The following is a 24,201-nucleotide window of genomic DNA, read 5'->3' on the forward strand; positions in this document are numbered from 1 at the left end:
GAAGACTCATCAGGTCATGGCTAGTCTTATTGTCCTTCGTTTGGGGGGGGGGTTGTGTAGGAAAGTACCATCTTGCCTGGCATGTTACCCCCATTTTTCACTGTATATATGTTGTTTTAGTTGTATGTGTCACTGGGACCCTGGTAACCCAGGGCCCCAGTGCTCATAAGTGTGCCTGAATGTGTTACCTGTGTAGTGACTAACTGTCTCACTGAGGCTCTGCTAAACAGAACCTCAGTGGTTATGCTCTCTCATTTCTTTCCAAATTGTCACTGACAGGCTAGTGACCATTTTTACCAATTTACATTGGCTTACTGGAACACCCTTATAATTCCCTAGTATATGGTACTGATGTACCCAGGGTATTGGGGTTCCAGGAGATCCCTATGGGCTGCAGCATTTCTTTTGCCACCCATAGGGAGCTCTGACAATTCTTACACAGGCCTGCCACTGCAGCCTGAGTGAAATAACGCCCACATTATTTCACAGCCATTTTACACTGCACTTAAGTAACTTATAAGTCACCTATATGTCTAACCTTTACCTGGTAAAGGTTAGGTGCAAAGTTACTTAGTGTGAGGGCACCCTGGCACTAGCCAAGGTGCCCCCACATTGTTCAGAGCTAATTCCCTGAACTTTGTGAGTGCGGGGACACCATTACACGCGTGCACTAAATATAGGTCACTACCTATATGTAGCTTCACAATGGTAACTCCGAATATGGCCATGTAACATGTCTATGATCATGGAATTGCCCCCTCTATGCCATCCTGGCATAGTTGGCACAATCCCATGATCCCAGTGGTCTGTAGCACAGACCCTGGTACTGCCAAACTGCCCTTCCTGGGGTTTCACTGCAGCTGCTGCCAACCCCTCAGACAGGCAGCTGCCCTCCTGGGGTCCAGCCAGGCCTGGCCCAGGATGACAGAACAAAGAACTTCCTCTGAGAGAGGGTGTGACACCCTCTCCCTTTGGAAAATGGTGTGAAGGCAGGGGAGGAGTAGCCTCCCCCAGCCTCTGGAAATGCTTTGTTGGGCACAGAGGTGCCCAATTCTGCATAAGCCAGTCTACACCGGTTCAGGGACCCCTTAGCCCCTGCTCTGGCGCGAAACTGGACAAAGGAAAGGGGAGTGACCACTCCCCTGACCTGCACCTCCCCTGGGAGGTGTCCAGAGCTCCTCCAGTGTGCTCCAGACCTCTGCCATCTTGGAAACAGAGGTGCTGCTGTCACACTGGACTGCTCTGAGTGGCCAGTGCCACCAGGTGACGTCAGAGACTCCTTGTGATAGGCTCCTTCAGGTGTTGCTAGCCTATCCTCTCTCCTAGGTAGCCAAACCCTCTTTTCTGGCTATTTAGGGTCTCTGTCTCTGGGGAAACTTTAGATAACGAATGCAAGAGCTCATCCGAGTTCCTCTGCATCTCTCTCTTCACCTTCTGATAAGGAAACGACTGCTGACCGCGCTGGAAGCCTGCAAACCTGCAACATAGTAGCAAAGACGACTACTGCAACTCTGTAACGCTGATCCTGCCGCCTTCTCGACTGTTTTCCTGCTTGTGCATGCTGTGGGGGTAGCCTGCCTCCTCTCTGCACCAGAAGCTCCGAAGAAATCTCCCGTGGGTCGACGGAATCTTCCCCCTGCAACCGCAGGCACCAAAAAGCTGCATTACCGGTCCCTTGGGTCTCCTCTCAGCACGACGAGCGAGGTCCCTCGAATCCAGCGACTCTGTCCAAGTGACCCCCACAGTCCAGTGACTCTTCAGTCCAAGTTTGGTGGAGGTAAGTCCTTGCCTCACCTCGCTGGGCTGCATTGCTGGGAACCGCGACTTTGCAGCTACTCCGGCCCCTGTGCACTTCCGGCGGAAATCCTTTGTGCACAGCCAAGCCTGGGTCCACGGCACTCTAACCTGCATTGCACGACTTTCTAAGTTGGTCTCCGGCGACGTGGGACTCCTTTGTGCAACTTCGGCGAGCACCGTTTCACGCATCCTCGTAGTGCCTGTTTCTGGCACTTCTCCGGGTGCTACCTGCTTCAGTGAGGGCTCTTTGTCTTGCTCGACGTTCCCTCTCTCTTCAGGTCCAATTTGCGACCTCCTGGTCCCTCCTGGGCCCCAGCAGCGTCCAAAAACGCCAAACGCACGATTTGCGCCTAGCAAGGCTTGTTGGCGTCCTTCCGGCGGGAAAACACTTCTGCACGACTCTCCAAGGCGAGAGGGATCCGTCCACCAAAGGGGAAGTCTCTAGCCCTTTTCGTTCCTGCAGAAACCTCAGCTTCTTCTGTCCAGTCGAAGCTTCTTTGCACCCGCAGCTGGCATTTCCTGGGCATCTGCCCATCTCCGACTTGCTTGTGACTTTTGGACTTGGTCCCCTTGTTCCACAGGTACCCTAGATTGGAAATCCACAGTTGTTGCATTGCTGGTTTGTGTCTTTCCTGCATTATTCCTGTAACACGACTACTTTGTCCTTAGGGGAACTTTAGTGCACTTTGCACTCACTTTTCAGGGTCTTGGGGAGGGTTATTTTTCTAACTCTCACTATTTTCTAATAGTCCCAGCGACCCTCTACAAGGTCACATAGGTTTGGGGTCCATTCGTGGTTCGCATTCCACTTTTGGAGTATATGGTTTGTGTTGCCCCTATCCCTATGTTTCCCCATTGCATCCTATTGTAACTATACATTGTTTGCACTGTTTTCTAAGACTATACTGCATATTTTTGCTATTGTGTATATATATATCTTGTGTATATTTCCTATCCTCTCACTGAGGGTACACTCTAAGATACTTTGGCATATTGTCATAAAAATAAAGTACCTTTATTTTTAGTATAACTGTGTATTGTGTTTTCTTATGATATTGTGCATATGACACTAAGTGGTACTGTAGTAGCTTCACACGTCTCCTAGTTCAGCCTAAGCTGCTCTGCTAAGCTACCATTATCTATCAGCCTAAGCTGCTAGACACCCTATACACTAATAAGGGATAACTGGGCCTGGTGCAAGGTGCAAGTACCCCTTGGTACTCACTACAAGCCAGTCCAGCCTCCTACAGCCAGTGGGTGGAAACTGGGTATCCGCCCTCTGACCCAACGGAAAACTCGTAAGTGGCCCGGCAGGGAGGCAGCCACATTGGTGGCAACCTCCCCATCAGGAACTTCAAAATGAGGGCCTATGTGGTGGGGAGCCAGGTGGCCCCCGCTGCCCCGGGGACCACCATCTCCCCTGGGCTATAATAAGACAATGAAGGAGTTCCGTTTCAGACCCTTGAGCCCCAGGGACTACCACTGCCCGGGTTATTTTCATTGGAGGGGGGCTGCGTGGCCTCCCTCGAGGAGCCACTGATGGCCCTGCGGACCGCCAACCTCCAGGACCGGCTCTTGCTATGTCCCGGGGTGCCCACCCCTAGGACGTAGCTGTTCGCTGTGGCTTGGCTGCAGCTTTTACAGCTGCTGCCAAGCCACTGCAAACACACTGCTCCCAGCAAGGGAGAGCTTTCAAACAGCTCTCCCTTGCTGTGAGCAGAGGTTTACTCTGTCTCCCTGCCTGCAAAGATGACAGGGAGACAAAGGAAACAATTGCTCTCACAGAGAGGGAGCTACATGTTTAGCAACTCCCTCTCTGTAACAGCAATGCTGAATCCCTCAGGAGCACCCAGGCCACATGGTCTGGCCCTTGGGAATGGGGTCCCCGGGTCAAGGTCGGCCTGGGTAAGAGCAGGGCCGTGAGGGGTTGGGTTGTTATAGGGATGGCTGCAGACTCTGTGGTGGTGATTGGATTAACATATAGTAATGAAAATTACTTTACGTAAAAAAAAAAGTAGAAATTCACTGAAAAAAACTAAGGTTACAGGGACTTTATAGTTAGGCTCACATTTTAAACGTACCAAGCCTAAGAAATTCATCAGTTATAGTTAGTGTTATCTCAACTAACTATAACTTGTGCCCTAAGGTAACTATAACTCACGCCCTCACCTTGCACTGCTAATTACCCCACATAATACATCACTCATGACAACTTTGGTAACATCATTGATATTATCAATGTAATATTTGCAGTAAAATTACTTAGCAGAAAACTGTGCATGGTGTGGGCGGGAGTTATAGTTCCATAAAGGCATGAGTTATAGTTACTGTAGATGACTCTCACATTAAAAGATGAATTTCTATGGTTTGGTGTGTTATTGTGTATTACTCGGGGCCAAACGGAATTGCAGTACTCATCAGGCCTATAAGGAGGAAGAGGGGAGAGTGATCAGCAGATTTAGAGCAATCCCATGAAAGTTCTGAAGGCAGCCAGTAAGAGAGTGTCAAATGTTACAAGGGAAACTCTTCTGAATAAGAGAAGAAAGACTGAAGCAAACCCTGATGTGATCAGGTTAATCACAACTTTTAATAGTGAAAGTGCACCTATTAAGATGATGGTGACGAAGCACTGGCATTTTGTTAAGCAAGATCCAGTGATTAGAAAGACAGTGACTTCTTGCCCCAAGATCTCCTATCGCAAACCTAGATCTTTCCGTGATATTTTGGTGCATAGCTATATGAGTGTACATTACAGTAAGACTGGCGGATTCAAGATCAGAAAGGTTTTTACAAATGTGGAAGATGCATGGTATGCAGGAGAAGTAAGAATTTTAAAACATATAACACAGCCACAGATGAGCCTTCAAGGATAAACAAATGTATTACCTGTGGATCAGATTATTGTGTTTATGTTTAACAGTGCCCTTGTGGGCATAAATGCGTGGGCAGAACCTTTGGCCTTGTCAAAAAGAGAGTCCTCGAACATTATAGAGCAGTTAAGAATAATGATACATCTTATCCCATTGCCAGGCATTGGGCCAAAGTACACACTCAGGATGTTGATCTTTTAATATTTTTGGGTATTTATAGGATTGAGAAGAGTGTACGTGGTGGAGACGGAGAAAGGAGACTAAGAATCAGAGAATTAGAGTATATCATCTTGCTTGGTAGCAAATCTCCAGGAGGACTAAACAAGGATGACGATCAGCTGGTGTGATTGTGTTAAGTTGGTTGTAACTACTTCCATGTTCACCCCTCTCTTTTTCTCTCTCCTTATCTTGTGCATTAGTTTATTTTAATTTACGGTTGGATTTATTATATTCTTTAATTGAATCTGTAGTTTTTTAGAATAGAAAATTGTGTGTTTTGGATAATTTAATGTATTCATTTTTTCTAACTTTTGGATTTCTTCTTTTTATTTTTCCTTTTTTTCTTTTTTGTTACACTGGGTGTGAACATGGGTATTAGATAATCCTAGGGTAGTTTTAGTTTATTTGAATCTGCTACTAGGCTTCCTTCGTGAAATGAATATTTTGAATGATTTGATATGTCTTCAATACAATATGATTATGCTTATTTGATTAATTGGCCATTTGACCAGGAAGTGTTTATGATTTAATATGTGTCTCCAATACAATATGATTATGATTATTTGGCCACTTGGCCTTTATTTGGAGATGCTTGATATAGAAATAATTGGATTAAAATATGATTGTGTATTTGGGGTTTTGAATTGTAATCATGTGCCATTTAAAAAAAAAGGTTCATGAGAGAAAATCAGTATTTTGATGGACAATTCCTTAGGAATTATCAGTATATTTGTTTCTTCACTTTATTGTTGAAAATGAATTTAAATTTAATATGAGAAATATCTGGTTTGAAATGATATGGTTCATGTTTTTAGGACAGAGGTTAGTTGAATTAATGAATGTGTTTCTTCAAAAGAGAAAGTATTTTTTCTTTGTTTGTTAGTTTTGTGTATATTTTTGTGAGGAATTTGTGCACAATTTTCAAACGAGGCCGCGACGAAGACCCCTTGTGGGTTGAAACGCATAGCCGAATAAATTATTGCAAGACGCTGACACGTTGTGTGAGGTTTTTCCTTTTGAATTATAACGCTGAAGGACTGGGTTGCAATTGTCAAACGGGATCTGCACCCGTTTTTCCAGCACCAGCCCCAATTGGTGGATGAGGCTGATACATAGATATATATATATGTGTATATAATGTGTGTATATATATATATATATATATCTCAAAAGCACTATTTACAAAGTTTATTACATATATATAAAACATTTTTAAGAGTGCCTTTTGGATCCTTGCACGTGGGCGGGACTATTTAGTGCTTATGACTCTGATGAGGATTCCCCTGGAAGAGAACTAGGATTACAGGTAAGCAACTTTTCCTTCTCTTCCTTATAGTTTTTTTTTATAGCAATGAAAGTTTTGTTTGATAGAACCATATTGGGAAGTGTTCTAAATTACTTGTGTGTTATAATATTATTACTGGATTTATTAGTACAGTAGTAACAATAGCAACAACAGTAACGTAATGATTATTTTTGCATAATTGCAAGGATAGTAATATGCATGCTAAATGCATGCTAAATAGTAATAATATCGATAAATACTTTTGCTAAAATTACTAGTCCTATTACTTTCAATATTTGCACTTTTTTTTGCACCTTGGTTGGCCAGTTTCACATTTCAGAATTTTTCGCAGATGTTGCCACTTCTTGCCAACCTAGCATTTTTTGTATTTCAATAGTGATTTGCAAAGTTGCAGTGTAAACTTTTGCTGCCATTGTATTGTGTTTTTTTTCTGACGTAGGGCCAGATGTAGCAATATTGCAAATTGCGAGTTGCAATTTGCGAGTCCGAGCGACTCGCAAATTGCAACTCGCAATTTGCAGTGCAGAACGGTATCTCAGACACTGTCTTCGAGTCGCTATGGGGTCGCAAAGACCCACCTCATTAATATTAATGAGGTGGGTCGCAAATTGCGGCCCCATAGCGACTATGGGCACTCGCTAACATGGAGGCCTGCTGTAGTCAGCAGACCTCCATGTTTGTGACTGCTTATAAATAAAGCATTTTTTTTTTTATAAGTGTAGCCTGTTTTCCTTAAAGGAAAACGAGCTGCACTTAAAAAAAAATCCGAAACCTTTAGTTTCAGAATTTTTTCAGGGCAGGTAGTGGTCCCTTGGACCACTACCTGCCCTGAAAAAATATTTTGGGGTCCATTCACAAAGGGGAAGGGGTCCCATGGGGACCCCTTCCAATTTGCGAGTGGGTTACCATCCACTTCAAGTGCGGTCGCAAATGGAATTGCATACCACTGCGAGTCGCAAATAGGAAGGGAACACCCCTTCCTGTTCCCGACTCGCAAAATGCATTTCTGCATAGGAAACTCCGATTTGCGACTCGCAAACGGCAATTTGTGCCGTTTGCGACTCGCAAATTGTTTCCTACATCTGGCCCGTAGTACATTGTGAATTTAGAATGCATTTGCAACCTTGTTTGCAGGGAAAAGCAAAAAATAGTGTATGCCCAACTTTTGTGACTTTCAGTTTTGCCGGCTTGTACAGTTACAGCTGGCTTAGCAGCTGGAAGATGACTAAATATCTTCCTAAGGCACCAATGGAGCTCTACAGTGGTAACGCAGAAGTTTGAGCTCACAACAAAAGAGATATTCTCAGCTGGGGGGTGCATGCTCATAAATCAAAGCAGAAGAAAGTTGCCAGCAATCATCAGAATAGCTTTGTCACTGGACACTGTAACCATCCTTATTGATAAATTAATTTAGCATCCATAAATGGAATCCTTGTGCACCCTGAACCTATGAGTCAGTATCGATTTGACAAATCAGGAAACGTCTTTAGAAAAAGTTGGACATTAAATTGTCTCTAATTGGTACATTAAGTCCCTCTATACTACCTAAGATGGGACATTCTTCTAACACTGAGTTTCAATGCCCCCCGCCTGTCATGTGTCAATGGGGTCCATTCCATTCTACAAAATACCTTTTTGAAGAGAGGAGCACAGCATAATTTTTAAAACAAAGTTCATTGTAGATCATTGGCCTGTCTCAGTGGAAACTGAGATCAAGATTTGTTTCCACAAACCATTTCACAAATCCTTTTTTTATGAGCCTGAGAGTTTTTTTTAACCTCACCAGAAAAGTTAGTCAGCTAAAGCAATCTTTGGTTTCCTGGCCATGTTCGAGGTCTGTCTATGTCCAGCAGCTCTTTTAGTGCCAGTGAGCAATATGGAAAGAGTAACTGTTGCTGTTCCATCTTTAACTTTTGTTCCCTGTGGCCACAAACTTTACTAGATGAAGTTAAGGTTAACATATGCATTTTTTAATTAAATGTTTGTGCTGATTTGTCAAATGGAGCAAAACATTATAAGCAACTCAATAATTATTTTTTTTAATCTTATGAAAATGTATTGGTCATTCCTTCTTTTTATTTCCCACCTTCAGCTGAATCCTCCAACCTTTTTTCCTTGGATGCACTCTTTTCACGTGTTCTCATCCTTTTCCCATCATTATGTCCCTCTTGCTTTCTTTCTCTTAGTTTCACTTTAACCTCACCTCACTTACTCCATGTTTTCCAGTTTATTTCCTCACACTATTTGTCCTCACATTTAACTATAATCTCTCTCTCCACAGAGACCTCTCAGATGAGCAGTGCCTTCACTGCTTCCCAGCAGGGTGGCTATGAGATCCCAGCACGTTTGCGTACCCTGCACAACCTAGTGATCCAGTATGCCTCACAGGGCCGCTATGAGGTGGCAGTGCCTCTCTGCAAACAGGCTCTGGAAGATCTGGAGAAGAGCTCTGGCCACAACCACCCTGATGTGGCCACCATGCTAAACATACTGGCTCTTGTGTACAGGTGAGAACATTTGACTCGCCTACTTTAGCTCCTTCCCAACCTACTCCTCTTTATCCATTTATCATTTATTTAATCCTATCTTCCATGTCCTTCTATCTAGTTCACCAATTTTCCATCCCTTTCTTTCTCTCTCTTTTTTTTGTCTCTCCTTTTATCTAATTTGTCACACCCTCACCCCTTGTCTATCAGCATAATGAGGGAGTAATATCAGGTTGCTGTGGAGTAAGATCACGCAGAAATGTGTTTGTTTTATTTGGACTTCTCCAAAGGATTTCAAAATAGGATCATAAAAATAGTTCAATGACTGGTCACAATAGAGGGAACAATAAGTTAGAAATTGTCTAGGTGAATGAGTAATTGTTGGTAGAGAGAATTTATTTACAGCAGTACTCCTGCACGCCGCTACTTAATGCAGTGTGGCTGGAAGTGATGGAGCAGAGCTGCATATAAGCAACACCCTGTGTACATTTCTTTCTTTGCGTTCCTTTTGAAGCGTATCCAGAGCTGTGCTCCCTTATTGGGACTTTGACATGATTTTTTTAATTCCAGTGAATAAGAGGACAGTATCCCCACCTAAAGCTACAAATTTCAAACTATGCCATGACTGTCGTGAGTTGAGGTTGGTGATGGACCCTCAAAGGATGTCCTCTTGTTTTTGGACCTGGGGCACAACTTCAAGTCATGTGATGAATGTGCCCTCACGCACCCTAAGGATATCAGGACTGTGAAACAAAGCTGTTGGTCGCCAAACATCAAATGACGTCATCCACGTCCCACTACTAGTCGTTGGAACTGACCCTTCCCAGCTCTTAAGATTGATCCGCAATAGGATCTCTTTGCAATCAAGGTCATTAGGGTTAGTCCAAATGAAAGCAGAAGAGCAAGGTGGTGAAGTGGGAGACTACCCCATTTCACCATTCAATCTAAAGAGAAGTTGCAAGGATGTCAAGGTGCCAGCTAGTCTCGCTCTAGATCTGATTGAGGAGCTGAATCCACAGTTTATCTCGATGCACCCGGAGTTCTCTGGGCCATCTGCGATCCTGCAGCAGGTCAAGGCCATTACGGAGGCCATGCTGCATATTTGTGGCACTCTTCTGACTCCCTCTGGTGTTGGGACCCACGGATCTGCAGTGGCCCCTAGTCAGGTTACCACTGGCAGATTTGCCCCCGCTGCCATCTGAGCTCCTGGAACCCGCTTCAGTTGCTGCACCGACTCCTGTGCCAACTTCCACTACAGGCCATAGACCTGCGGCAATCTCTCTTTTGTCAATGACTGTCCCAACATTATCACCACAGGAGGGAGATTCTTTACCAACTCCAGTGTCTGATCAATTGCTAAATCTGTCTCGACCACAACTAAGATCTCACTCCTACTCTACTCACCCGGTTCCCGTACAGTCTGACACTGACAAAGTACTACCTCTACAATGGAGCTGTCTTCAATTGCCCCACCAACTTTTCAGTTCCGGCCAGATACAGGGTTGATTTCCTCCATTCTTCTGAGTCCATGCTACCTTTCAAAGATCCTCTAAATTATACTCTTACAGGCACTTGATATAAACCTTGTTCTGGCCCACCAATGAACAGGCAGATGGGCAGAAGCCACAGACTTGCACCTGATTTTCTTTCACAGCAACCTACTCCTGAGAGTTTGGTGGTTCAAGCTTCCACCAACAAAATTAATCCTAATTCATTTCCAATGACACCCCCTGACAGGAAGTCAAAAATGATTCAGAAGTGCAGCTTCCATTGATGCAGCAGGTGGCCCATTACCTTCCTTATACTAGAGCCCATGACACACTGACTATGCTACTTAAAGTACTGAGGTGTTAGAGAAATGTTTGCTCACTTCGGCCAGCCTGGAGGTCAGTCAGAGCAAGTTACTTACTAGGCCATTATACTGTGGTCCTCTGGGACATGGTCAGCAAAATCTTGCTGGTAGTTTAGGGTCTCCTTGGCTCAAACCATTCAAGGTGGCCAGGCTGCCTCAGAATATGTGATTTGGGCTGGCCAGGATAACAGTTAACTAACAATTGCTTGAGGTGAACAGTTGGCACTAGTGTGGTGCTCCGTCCTCATGAATGTATGTGATCCACAGACCTTCCAGGTGATATGCATTCCTCACTTTGGCATATGCCTTTTGATGGCAAAGGCTGATTACACCCTCAAATGCTTTAACGAATTTAGAGCCACAGTGCATTTCTTTGGCCTTTCCACCCCTGCCAGACAGTTTCTTCATAAGTTTCAACCCTTCTGAGGTTGCTTCAAAGGTGTGGCGTATAGACAGCGCCATAGCCCCTCTTCCCCGCAACATTCATCCCAGTCATTTTGTGGCCACGGAAGGGGAGAAAGCCAATATCAGGCAGGTCATCAGATACACGGTTTTCTCAGTCCCCCTCCCCTGCAGAATTAATGCCCAAGCTGCTTTAGTTTGACTTTAGCGGAGCATGACCTCATTGTAGGTGGCAGGATCAAACATTTTCCCCAAGAGTTGCAATCCATCACATCAGACAGATAGATCCTCCAGATGATGCAAAAGGGCTATGCCCTTTTGTGCGTTTCCAACCCAGCGCAGCATACGGCGTCATCAAAGCAGCTTTCAGTGGAGCACCTATCTTACTTCAGGAAGTTCAAGCTCTACTATCCAAAGGGAACACCACAAAGGTTTCGGATGCGGAAATAGGGACTGGATGTTACTCCAGCTATTTTCTTGGGCTGAAGAAGGATGGGGGCCTTCGTCCTATTCTAGATCTTTGACTGTAAATGCCTCCTTAAGGAAGGACTAATTCAAAAGGGTTACAAAGGCCCAGGTTCTGTCTGCCGTAGATCCGGGTGACTGTATGGTTGCCTTGGACCTGCAGGACATATACCTTCATGTGCCAGTCACTCAGTCAGACAGATGTTACCTGTGGTTCAACCTTGGCTAGGAGCATTTTCAGTTTGCCATGCTCCCTTTTGGCCTCACCAGAGCTCCTCGGCTGTTCACGAAAGTGATGGTGGCTCTCACTTCACATCTTTGGGGGTTGGGGATACCAGTTTTCTCCTACATTGACAAATGACTGTTTTCAAGTCAGACTTGCTACTGTCAGTCGTAGACCATCTCCAGATGACAGCAAACCTCCTAACATTGCTAGGATTCTCGGACAGTGACCCAAAATCACATCTGACTCCTTTGCAAAGTCTTTCTTTTATAGCAGCTGTCTTGGGCACCGTGCTCTCCAGGGCCTTTTCTCTGCTACAACAAGTCTGGGTCTTTCTGACTTTGATTCTGATGTTGCAGCCTTGGTCCTACATTTCATGAAAGCAACTCTGAAACTCCTTGGCATGTTGGCCTCCTGCATCCTGCTTTGCCACTTCTTCAGGTGGCATATATGGGCTATGCAGAGGCATCTGAAGTTTCGGTGGGCCCAGAATGAAGGAAACCTGTAGGATGTCATCCAGGTTTCAGGGGAGACTGCAGAAGATCTGGAGTAATGGCTGCTGCACTTCAACCTGACCAGTTGTGGACCCCCTATCCCTTCCTCACTGAAAGTTGAAGGTGATGACATATGTGTCACTGCTGGATTGGGAAGGTCATCTGGCAGAGGTGGAGATGATAAGACTCTGTTATGGAGTCAGATTTCCATCCGAAATCAATCTGTTGAAGCCGTGGGCCATTAGCCTTCTTGCTGTCCTTCTGAGGAAAGGTGGTATAGGTTCTCACAGAGGACATCACTGCTTTGTGGCACTGCAATAAGCATGGAAAGTGGAGTCCCCTTTCCTGTGCCTAGAGGTGATCTATGGCTGGAGTTGGCTAGAGCATTATGGCATCTCTGTGATCATGTACCACCTGGAGGGATATTTAAAAACCAAAGCGGATGAGCTCAGCTAGCAGTGCCTGATGGATCACGAAAGGCAGTTGTATACTGAGATGATCTAGGGCATCTTCCGACAGTGGGAAGAACCCTGGCTGGATCGTTTCATCACTGTTGAGAACGCACAGTGTTAAAGCTTCTGCGCATTGGAGTTCCAGAGAACCCTCTGTCTAGGAGATGCATTCAGCTAGAGAGATGCATGGGTCATCTGTAAACCTTTCTGCCTCTCCTGCCACAAGATCTGAAGAAGATCAGGAACTACGAGGCCCAAGCCATCCTAGTGGCTCCAGATTGGGCCAGGGGAGTATGGTACCTCAAACTTCTGGGCAGGAGCATTTGCCTTCCAATCAGGTTACTGTTTTGGGAGGATCTCCTATCACAGCAGCAGGACATGGTTCTGCATGCGAACCTGCGCAATCTACACCTCCACTCATGGAGACTGAGCAGTGGCAAATTAGTGCATTTAATCTACTTCGTGAAGTTGTGGACATCCTCGTGGCCAGGCATCCATTTTTACAGTCCATTTACGCCAGACACTGGGACAAAGTTGTGGCCTGATGTGGAGTTTACAATAGAGACCCCTTCCAGATTAAACTGTTGAATGGCTTATTGTTTGTTTTGGCCCAACAGTGCCCTGCAGTAGGCTGTCTTAATGGTTATTTGTCAGACCGTTTGGCCTTTTTACATTTGCTGGACCAACTGTCCTTGTTTAAATTGCCTGTGGTGATGCAGCTTATTGAAAGTTTGACAAACGTTCCCTCCCAAACCATTTCTGATACCATAGTGGGATCTTAATTTCATCCTGACATTCCTTATTTGCATCCCTTTGAGTCAATGCACAGCTTTTGTTGCGTCTTCTGACTCCCAAACTGTGTTCCTCATTGTAATCACTTTATCTTGGTGTGTGTGTATACTCAAGGCTTTCTCAGTGCAGCTGCTTTACACCTACGTTGTCCCAGACAAAATTATGTTGAGGATCAGGGTGCCCTTTTTGCCAAAAGGCATGACTCCTTTTCACATTAGGCAGCCCATCACCCTCACAACGCTCTTCGCTGTGTATCACCACTGAACAGAGGTGAAGAGACTCCATCATCAGGACCCCAAAAGTGTCTTAAGCTTATACATCGATTGTACCATATACCATTTGGTTGACAGTGACCTTTTTGTGGATTCTTTGAGAAAAAGAAATGTAAGGTTTGTAGAAAAGGACTTTGTCAGGGTAGATACTCCACCGCATTAAGACCTGCAGTGCACTGGCCAAGACAAGAAGCAGCCTCCAGGAGGACTAAGGGCTCATTCCATCAGGGCCAGGGTGGCTACCACTGCTTTAGCATGCAGAGTGCCTATTTCTTGACACCTGTCAAGCTGTGACACAGGCTTCTGTGTATACGTTCACAAAGCACTACTGCCTTGACAGCCAGGCTTCACTGCATTTTGCCTGTTTGGTCCTGCAGGAATTTTTGGTCTGGGATGTCATCAGTGATGTCATTGACTATGTCATGAGTGATGTAATATGTGAGGTCATAAGCAGTGCATTGTGGGGGTGTAAGTTATAGTTAGCTCAGGTAACTATAACTGCTGAATTTCACTGGTTTTATACAAGTGAAATGTAAGCCTAAATGTAACGCCCTGTAACTATTGTTTTTTTAAGTGAATTTCCAAGGTTTTGTTTAAATTTTATTTCCTAACTGTAACCTCTAATCTTTGACAATGAGTGTGTGAGTGAGTACATTAGTGTCTCAGTAGGTCTGTGAGTGGGTGTGAGAGTGTCTGAGTAGATTTGTGAGTGGGTGCATCAGACTCTGAGTGGGTCTGTGAGTGTGTTTGTGTCTAAGTAGAGCTGTGAGTGTGTGAGTATCTGAGTAGGTCTCTGAGTGGGTACATGAATCTCTGGGTGCATCTGTGAGTGCATGAATTTCTGAATGGGTCTGAAATACAGGGTATGGGTCGCAGAGTGGGTCTGCGAGTGAGTGCATGAACCTGAGTGGGTCTGCGAGTGAGTGCATGAACCTGACTGGGTCTGTGAGTGGGTGCATGAATGTCTAAGTGGGTCCGTGAGTGGATGCATGAGTGTCTGAGTGTGTTTGTGAATGGATGTGTGAGTGTCTGTGGAAATGTATCAGTAGCTGCATGAGTGACTTGGCCACAAAGGAATCATACCTGACCGTTTATCCAACAAGAGTCCACAGTTTTGTACAAAATGTCTACCCAACTGAAGTACTTTCTACTGGTTAGATAGCAAGTGCTAACTCGTTGGGTAAATGACCAGTGTGTATTCTACACTACAGCTGCGCTATAGACCATAGGGAAATGTCTCCAGCGACCTTGTGTGCATTTGGCAATGTGATTGTTCCTTGTGTGTCTTTCTTCTGAATTCTTTGATAACATGAATCCTCCTATTGAGAGGTCATTGAGACTATAAAGACCAAACCAGGCTCCTTCCTCTTAGCTATATGGCGGAAATGCTTCTTTATTTGGTGGGATATCCTCATATTCCTTAGCATCAAGAACGCACCACAAAAACTGGTTGGAAGCGCACTGGGGGGGACCTTTGGTAAGCTATGCATCATCCTGACAAAGATGGGAAGACCTTTGCATACCACTAAGGTGGACAGGGCGGAGCCAAGTGGGCGGAGCTTCCAGGTGATTTGCACATTTGCATATTCGTATCAATTTAAAGGGAGAACCATGAACTCTGCTCTCACTAGAAAAGGACAAGAAAGAACCCACTTGTCACATTCACATACAGATTGCACTCCAATTGATGAAAGAAGCATTCACCTCCACAAATGATTTCAGATCATTTTTCAATATGGATTCACAGAGTAAACACACTTGCTTTGCCAAGCCAGGGCCAAAAATAAAAGGGGGGGGGGCAAAACGCATCTTCCTCATGCAATTTCCCACAGGTGTTTTTTAAACATGGCTACAGCCCGAACCACTCAGCGGAAATACACTAAATTTGGCAGAAAACTAGATCTTGATCCAGAAAGAGTGCTTTTTGTGATTTGGTGTAAATCTGTTCAGTAGTTTTGGAATTATAGCAGTGGTGTATGGATGCACGCATTAACAGCAATGTCGTGATCTGTTGGCCGCAAGCTGAGAGAAGTTAAGGCTGCCATTGTGTGTTTCAAGACTCTGTGCCAACAAACTGGGGGGACTAAAACATAAAATTTAGAAGGGTTCAGGGTGGAGCTACCCTGACCCCATGGGACTAATGGACGGTCTGTGAAAGACCAATCATGGGCAAGAACTTGCCCATAAACATTTTGTTAGGGGAGAACTGGGATCCGCAGATCCAACGTGGCACTCAACTCGGCCCCCGTCTGAATCTGCGACACATCCAGAACCCAATTAAAAAAACACATACACCCACTCACAGACCCACACAACCTCACACTGCCACTCACACCCATACAGCCACTCCCACTCACAGACCCAAAAAAGCACTCACACACCCATTCACAAACTCAGTCACTTATAGAGCCACTTCCACACCCAGCTACACATACACACTTCCACACACACCCACTCCCACACAGCCATTCACGCACCCACTCACAGCCCCACAGGATGGGGTTGGCTGCATGCAGGAGGTTGGCTGCAGAGCCTGTCAGTAGTTGGATTAACATATGGTAATTAAATATTACTTTACATAAAAAAATCTCTAGATACTCACTGAAAAAAATGCAGTTTGCAGGGAGGGTATAGTTAGGTTATAGAATTTAAAAAAAACTTAGCATTCACTAAAAAACAAAACAAAGGGACAATATAGTTGGGTTCAGATTTTACACACATAAAACCATAGAAATTGAGCAGATACAGTTCTCAAGAAACTATAACTCATGCCCTCGCCATGCACTCCTTATTACCACATATTACATTAGTCATGCCATCTTCTATGCCATCATTGATATTATCACTGCAACATCTGCAATAAAAGTATTGGTGAGAAAACTGTGCATGGCAGGGGCACAAGTTAAAGTTACCTTAGGGCATGAGTTATAGTTTTTTTAAAATAACTATAATTACAACCGCAGAATTTCTATGGTATTATTTGTGTTATGTGTATATAGTGAATATATCTAAGGGCTTTTAATTCTATTTCCTAATTACAAGGATCCTGTAACCTTTGTTTTTTCAGTGATATATATGCATACGTGTGTGTGTGTGTGCATATATGTATATATATGTACATTTATATATATGTATGTGTGTGTGTGTGTGTGTGTGTGTGTATTGTTTCACTTACCTTCTTATAATACTTACCATATGTGGTAAGGGCATGTGTTGTTTCGACATACAACTGCTGTATAGTCTCTTGGACAGGCCTTCAACTCAGTGAAACAAGGCCCACTGCCTCTCAAAAATCCTCCCCCCAGTGCAGGAGATCTGCAACACTAATGGAACCAGTAGTACATTGAATGGAGATCTGTACATCTAATGACTTTCAACTCTTTTATGACCAAAAAGTCACATTGAGACCATCACCAATGACAGTAATCCCACTCTCAAACTGGAAACGCTCTACCAAGTCTAAACTGTTCAAGTATACTTTAATTCCACCAAAATGACTCATCTTGTACTCTGAAGGCCCTAATGCTCAATTGGAACCTTCAGCACTATAATCTATTTATTTAAGCACCCTGGGTGGACAAAAATGTGTCACTCTTGCTGCTGCTGGTGAATAAATGGAGGCACCAGGGAGCCCTTTGGGTTCATAGGTCAAAAGACAAGATGGGCACCAGCATGGACATTCTTGTTAGGGCTTCCGTGGCCCACAACTGTAACTGACTCCAGTACAATCCACTGCAACCGACGTGTAGCCAGCTTGAATCCTTACCCAACATCTAGCTTCCAATATGTATTCAACTGCTTATTGTATCCTGCAGTGTTGAACCGGTCTGAATTAAAACAGGAGATGACTGTCTGTGTGCCTGTGTCAGAGATCAGACTTCCTCTTTTGAAGAACAGCCTGTACCACACCAGAGCTCCTAACCACTATCTTGATTCCTTGTCTTTCCAACATTGTGGGAAAGGAATGAGACCAACTCAGAGGCTTGTCACCAGGGACCGGCAGCACTATAAGAGCCCATGACGTAGTGCCACCACCACTGTGCCCCCCTGCTAGAATACTGAACCGATTTCATTAACACTGTGTAGTAATAACGTCACTGAGCCAGAAAGTAATGTTGGGATTTTATTGAAAGTTGTGAAGTCAGAAACCACCTTAAGCTGCTGGGAACACAGACAACCGCCTGATTCAGGTCTCCAGTTGCCAAACTTTTAAACATTATTGTTCTATAGAACATTAGCTATGCACTTGTCATCTACAAAAGGTGTCACAAGGTGATGTGGAGTAAAGAATACTAGATGGGTATGTTCCTTTTCACAGCAATTTTTTTTTCCAATTGTTCAATAAACACTAATGTAATAAAAAATTGAAACTACTTAAAGAAGCTTTTTCCAAAGCAAATCTAAATATAATAAAATAATATACATGCAAGTAGTTACCCTCAATATTACCATAATAAAAGTAAGTATATACATGCAAGTAGTTGTTCTCAACATGGTGAGTATAGTCAATAAACATAAAAGTGATAGGAATGAGGTATATAACAATTATGAAAATTACAATACATAACAACAGGAATTAAATACTGGTTAAAAAAATGAGCTAAAAATGGTAGGCGCTACATAGCATAACCTATTTGAATCAAGGTGCAGTAAAGTATACATGAAGCGAGTTTCTGCAAAAGATAACTTGGGTCTACCCAGGAGCCTACACACTTGTACCTACTGCTGCACCCGAGAATCATTTGTACCTCACTGGAAGCCTATGTTCTAGTACACCCCTGCACACATGTTGAAATAAATTTGGTAAACTGTATTTTTGTTCAGAATTTCTTTTATTATTTTTAACTTTTGCAAAGTTACCCTGAGGAGAGAACTATGGAGAAATCTTATTTTTCCCTCCAATGGAAACTTGTTAATTATCCTGCCTGGGTGAGACTTTGACTACTTTTTCCAGGTCCCACCAATGACAACCCTAAATACGAACGGAACTGCCACATGCTTTGTCAACAACCACAGAATCAGAACTTTGCTTCACCTTTCATGACACAAGAGCTTGTCTTTCTTGGCGCATAGTCTCCCACTGCAACAGGTTTGACACAAACACTCTTCTTTAAATCATAATAAACTTTCTTCTTACTTTGGGCTTCTGTTATCTTCTCCCTCACAAGTGTACCCTCAACAGGCACCTTCTGTTTCAACCATCTTGACATCCATGCAGGTCTGAACTAAATAATCGATTTCCTTCCCCTAAGTAGTTCAAAGGGAGAAACACTGGTAGGTGACTGAGGTGTGGTCCTGTAGAACCATAACATGGTCTGGACTGCTGTGTTCACAACACACCTGTTGTACAAACCCCAGCACACAGCTCTGCTAAAGCACAGTTGAAGGACTCAATCAGACCATTGGTTCGGGGGTAATACAGAGAGCTTCTTGGTGCTTATTACTGCTCATTTCTAAAAAAAATAAAAAATATCCGCATCAGATTAAACACATTTTCAACCAAGGTCCAGCAGGATTATCAGTGGGAGTCAATGGGTGGTTGGATGCCTTCAGAGCTTTGTAACTTTTAGATCAAACAACACATTATCAGCAGATCAACTTCCCTGTCTATCTGCAGACATCAGAATGTACTCTACGCTTGGTGAAAGTGGCCCCTAAATGCCCTTTATGAGCACTTCCTAGTATCAGCAATTTATCGAGCCTTGTAATCAACGACCTATCCTATAGTGATAACTCTTCAGTCACCTTATTAAATGGATGGATACTCAAATCAAGAATCAAGAGGGCTTTGCTTCCAGCCAACCTTCCTGATGTATGTGGATACTAAACTCAACACCACATCCTCACTGCTGGCAGACTTTCATCCTGACTCTAAAAAGGAAACACCTTTCCAACTCAGCAGCTGCGATAATGCAACTTTCATCCTTTGTGTCACCTGTGACAGATTCAAGTATGCATTCTTCCTGCTACTAAATGCTCACCTTACTAGGAAAACGAGACAAATGGTCTGCCCTGATGTTCTTTTGATGTTAGACATCAAACTGAAACTGTAAAAGCCTCATAAGAAACCTGGCTATTCTAGGTGTCTTGTCTTTTTTAATTGTTGCCTCCAAGGATGAACACCAATAGTGGCTAGTAATGAGTTTGCAGTAGTAAACGCCTCCCCACAAATAGCTTTAGAATTTCTCAGTGGCCCACCAACATGCCAACAATCGTTCTCAATGACTGAAAAGTGTAATCCCGCATCGCAGAGTACTATGGTAGCAAAACCAATGGTGTGTTTTTCAATCACTAATCTCTGATATTATTGCTCCGTACCCTGGGTTGCTGGCTTGTACCTTCAAAGTACACTTGAGTGATGGATCATACAGCGAGTCTTGACCCTCAACAACTGAGACTTCACCCAATCAAGCGCTGCTATGCATTCTTCATCCCAACAAACTTTTACAGATTTTTTGTAAATTAGAAATAGGTTTAACCTTACATATGAAATCCGGGATAAAGCATGAATAAAATTCTATCAGACCAATGAAGGAATTAACTCCCTCTTTGTCAGTAGGGAGTGGCGCTTCTAGAATAGCACTGACCAACCCAGGCTTAGATCTACTATTGAAACTAGAAATCACACGTCCTAGGTATTCAACTGTTTCTTTTAAAAACTCACATTTCTCTTTTCAAAACAACACCCTACTGCTGAACAATGTAGAATACTTGGTTTAATACCACATCATGTACCTGGTGATTAGGAGTGAATATCAGAACATCATCATGAAAAATGGCTACATTTCTAATACCATTTTGTAACATAAACACCACCCTCTGGAATACTGAAGCAGCTGATGCCAAGCCAAATGGCATGCAACAGTACTGATATTGCCTCAACAGGTAAAAGAAAGCTATGAAGTGACAGGAGTCTGAAGCTAACTCATTCTTGTGGTATGCAGAAACTAACTCAAGTTTGGTGAAGAACTTTGCTCCTGCAAATAAAGTCAGCATCTTGTTTATCTTTGGAAGGGGATGTACCTATATTTCTTTGTTGAGCATGCGAAGATCAATGCATGCGCCCCATTCTTCTTGCATTCTACTACCGGGGGAAAGACTCCACTGACTTTATGATTCCCCTCTTAGACAAAGTTTCCAATTCCTTTTTTAGCTAATCTTTTACACTAAAAGGCACCGCTCTCAGTTTGTGTTTTACGAGTATCGCTCCCTCCTTGATTGTATTCCTGAGTTTGAACCTTTTGATCCTACCAAGCTCCTCTAAAAAAACACTTGGTAAGGGACTCAGCATTTCTTCGACTGTGCTGGTGTTTCTGATAACTAAAACCCGTTTCTTAGCTCCAGGCCTGAAAACCATGCCAAACATGCCTTGATGGAACCACCCAAGAATGTTGAGACCCTTGACTGCTACATAGATTTTATCTTGGATACACCTTCCTTTAAAAATCAGAATGTCTACAAAATATCCTACTACCTCAATTTTACGCCCTTCATATGACTCTGGTGATTGGTCTGGTGGCAGCAATGGTCTGTCTTTCCACTTAGAATGAAGCAACTCTTGAATAATCATGGTGATTCTCTCACCTGAGTCAACCAGCATATGTAACTCTTTGTCCCCAACTTAGATATCTACCTATGGATCTACACACTAAGGCAGATCACCACTTTTTACTTTACAATCACACACTACAAGAACCATCTCTTGCATTTCATTTACAAGGTCTTCTGAATCACTCTTTGTCTTCAGATACGATGGCTACCTTAGCCTCGTCACGTTTAATGCCTTGGCACGCTGTAATAAAATGCCATACTTTATTATAGAGTGTGCAAGACACGTTTCTGGCTGGGTGTAATTTGTCCCCTTTTTTTGTGAGATTGAGTCCCAGACCTGAAGCATACTTTGGTCTGTTTAAAAAATGAACTAGACTGTTTTAAGGTTTTAGCCTGATAACTCTTCTTTCCTCTCCAGCTTTTCTCCTTACAGCAAACAGGAGTTACATGTGCACTGATTCTCTCATCTAACTATTTAGCAGATGTGAAAGATGTTTAGATGCCTTTAGCAATTCTAATACCCTCTAATAATGATGGGTTACCTAATGAAAGCAGTTTCTGCTGTATACTTATATTTGTAGAATGGCTGATAAATTGGTCAAAAAAAGGTTGGTCGCAGAAGTTCTCAAATTAACACTCAGCAGCCAGTTTGCGTAAAGCAGAGATGTAAATATAGGAGGCTTGCCTGGTTTGTAGTGGGTACCTTGGGTACTTACACCTTATACCAGGTCCAGTTATCCCTTATTAGTAAAATGTAGTAGTGTTCTAGCAGCTTAGGCTGATAGAGGTAGCTATAGCAGAGCAGCTTAGGCTGAACTAGGAGACATGCAAAGCTCCTGCAATACCACTTATAGTTTCACAGTACTTATACACAAGTAAAGACAATACTCAGTGTTACCAAAAATAAAGGTAGTTTATTTGTGTGACACAAAACCAAAAATATCTTAGAGGCAATACTCCTTCTGGAGGTAAGTATTATACACAATATATACACTAGACACCAAAATAAGCTAAGTAATTAGACATAGGATAGTGCAAACAATAGGAAATGCTATAGAATGCAATGGGAGAAAATAGGTCTGGGGCAACACAAACCATATACTAACAAACTAGAATGCAAATCACAAATCCCCCCTAGACAAGTGTAGTGTGTAGAGAATCGCTGGGAGAGTAAGAATACAGCAAAGGTAAGTAAAATACCCAACCCCAGAGCCCAGAAAAGTAGGAGTAAAGTACTGCAGGTTTCCTTAGGACACACTACAAGTTGTGATTAGAGTTATTGCAAGAACCAAGCAAGACTGCAAACAACAAATGGTGGATTCCCTGACCTGAAGACATGGAAAGGAAGGAGACCATGTCCAGAAGTCGGAAGAAGTTCCAGGAAGGACAGGAGCCCCTGCCAACCTAGAAGAGGGTGCAAAAGAACAGTCCCCAGTTGAACAAAGACTGCAGAAATGCACCCAAGGAAGATGTCAGTGTGTTCCTGCGTGATGCAATGGATGTCGCACGAAGAGATGTTGGATGCAGACAAGTTTCGGTGCTAGATTCGTCAAACAATCCTTGGTTCCGGCAGAATTGCGTTTTGCGTCAAAGTGGCGCTATCTGGGCCCAGGAGGGACCTGGGGGCCTCAACCCAGCTTGAGGAGGAAGAGGGGGCTCTCAGCACTTCAGAGAGCCCTCAGTCGACCAGACAGCACCCATGGGAGCCCCAGGACTAAGGGACAAAGGAGGTGCAAATTGCGGTTGGTGCAGCACTACAGTGGAGGGTCCCAGGACAACTCAGCAAGTTGAGCGTCGCACGATAGAGTGCTGGGGACCTGGGCCAGGCTGTGCACGAAGGATTCTTGTAAATAGTGCACAGAGGCCCCAGGAGGTGAAGATGACGCAGTGCACAGGGGTACTGTCGCTAACGGGGAAGGCAAGCTCTTACCTCCTCCAAATTTGGACAGCCGGACCTTAGGACCGTCTGTGTCAAAGGGGTCCACCACCTGTGTTCCAAGGAGCACGCTCGTCGCTAGGAGAGGTGTCCAAGAGAACCGGTTGTCGACTTAGAAGGTGCCTTCAAGAGCAGGGAAGTGACTCCATCACTCTACGTGAGATTTCTTTGGTCCTTCTGGTGCAGGGTGAAGATGGGAGTCCCCAGTGCGTGCACACAGTGGAAACTGTTGCAGTTGCTGGCTGGAGCTGGAGCTGAAGTTGCAGAGGAAAAGTAGCCCTTCTGGATAATTTGTTGCTGTTACAGCGGTTCCTGGAGCAGTCTGTGGATGATCCGAGGTCAGAGGATGAAGTAGTAGTTGCAGAGGATTCCTGCTGGAAACTTGCAAGTAGAATCTGAAGAGAAACCCATAGGAGAGACCCTAAATAGCCCTGAGAGGGGGATTGGCTACCTTATCAGGGATGGATCTGTCAGGAGGGGTCTCTGACATCACCTGCTGGCACTGGCCACTCAGAGGCCTCCAGAGTGTCCTTACACCTTGGAAAACAAGAAGGCTGAGGTCTGGGACACAGTGGAGGAGCTCTGGGCACCACCCCTCGGGTGGTGATGGACAGGGGAGTGGTCAATCCCCTTTCCTTTGTCCAGTTTCGTGCCAGAGCAGGGACTGGGGGTCCCTGAACCGGTGTAGACTGGCTTATGCAAGGAGGGCACCATCTGTGCCCTTCAAAGCATTTCCAGAGGCTCTGGGAGGCTACCCCTCCCAAGCCTGTAACACATATATTCAAAGGGAGCGGGTGTAACACCCTCCTCCCAAAGGAAATGCTTTGTTCTGCCCTCCTGGGAATGAGCTGCTCAGACCCCAGGAGGGCAGAACCCTGTCAGTGAGGTGGCAGCAGCTGTAGCTGCAGTGCAAGCTTCAAAGAGCTGGTTTGGCAGTACTGGGGGTCCATGGTGGATGTATGGAATTGGCTCCCCAATGCCAGATTTGGAATGGGGGGACAATTGCATGATCGTAGACACCTTACATGGCCATATTCGGGGTTACCACTGTTAAGCTACATATAGGTATTGACCTATATGTAGC

The 24,201-nt window shown here is 44.2% G+C and overlaps 1 protein-coding gene across 5 annotated transcripts in view; it reads left to right on the top strand.

The window, feature by feature from the left end:
• Positions 1 to 24,201, top strand: part of KLC3 (kinesin light chain 3) — an 819,248-nt gene that overhangs the window by 309,045 nt on the left and 486,002 nt on the right. For all 5 annotated transcript variants that reach the window (XM_069207761.1, XM_069207764.1, XM_069207763.1 and 2 more), the window contains exon 5: positions 8,474 to 8,699. In XM_069207761.1, the coding sequence (XP_069063862.1) occupies positions 8,474 to 8,699 (226 nt within the window). The remainder of the gene's footprint in view (positions 1 to 8,473; positions 8,700 to 24,201) is intronic.

This window comes from Pleurodeles waltl, chromosome 9, assembly GCF_031143425.1.
Source record: "Pleurodeles waltl isolate 20211129_DDA chromosome 9, aPleWal1.hap1.20221129, whole genome shotgun sequence".
Classification (NCBI taxonomy): domain Eukaryota; kingdom Metazoa; phylum Chordata; class Amphibia; order Caudata; family Salamandridae; genus Pleurodeles; species Pleurodeles waltl.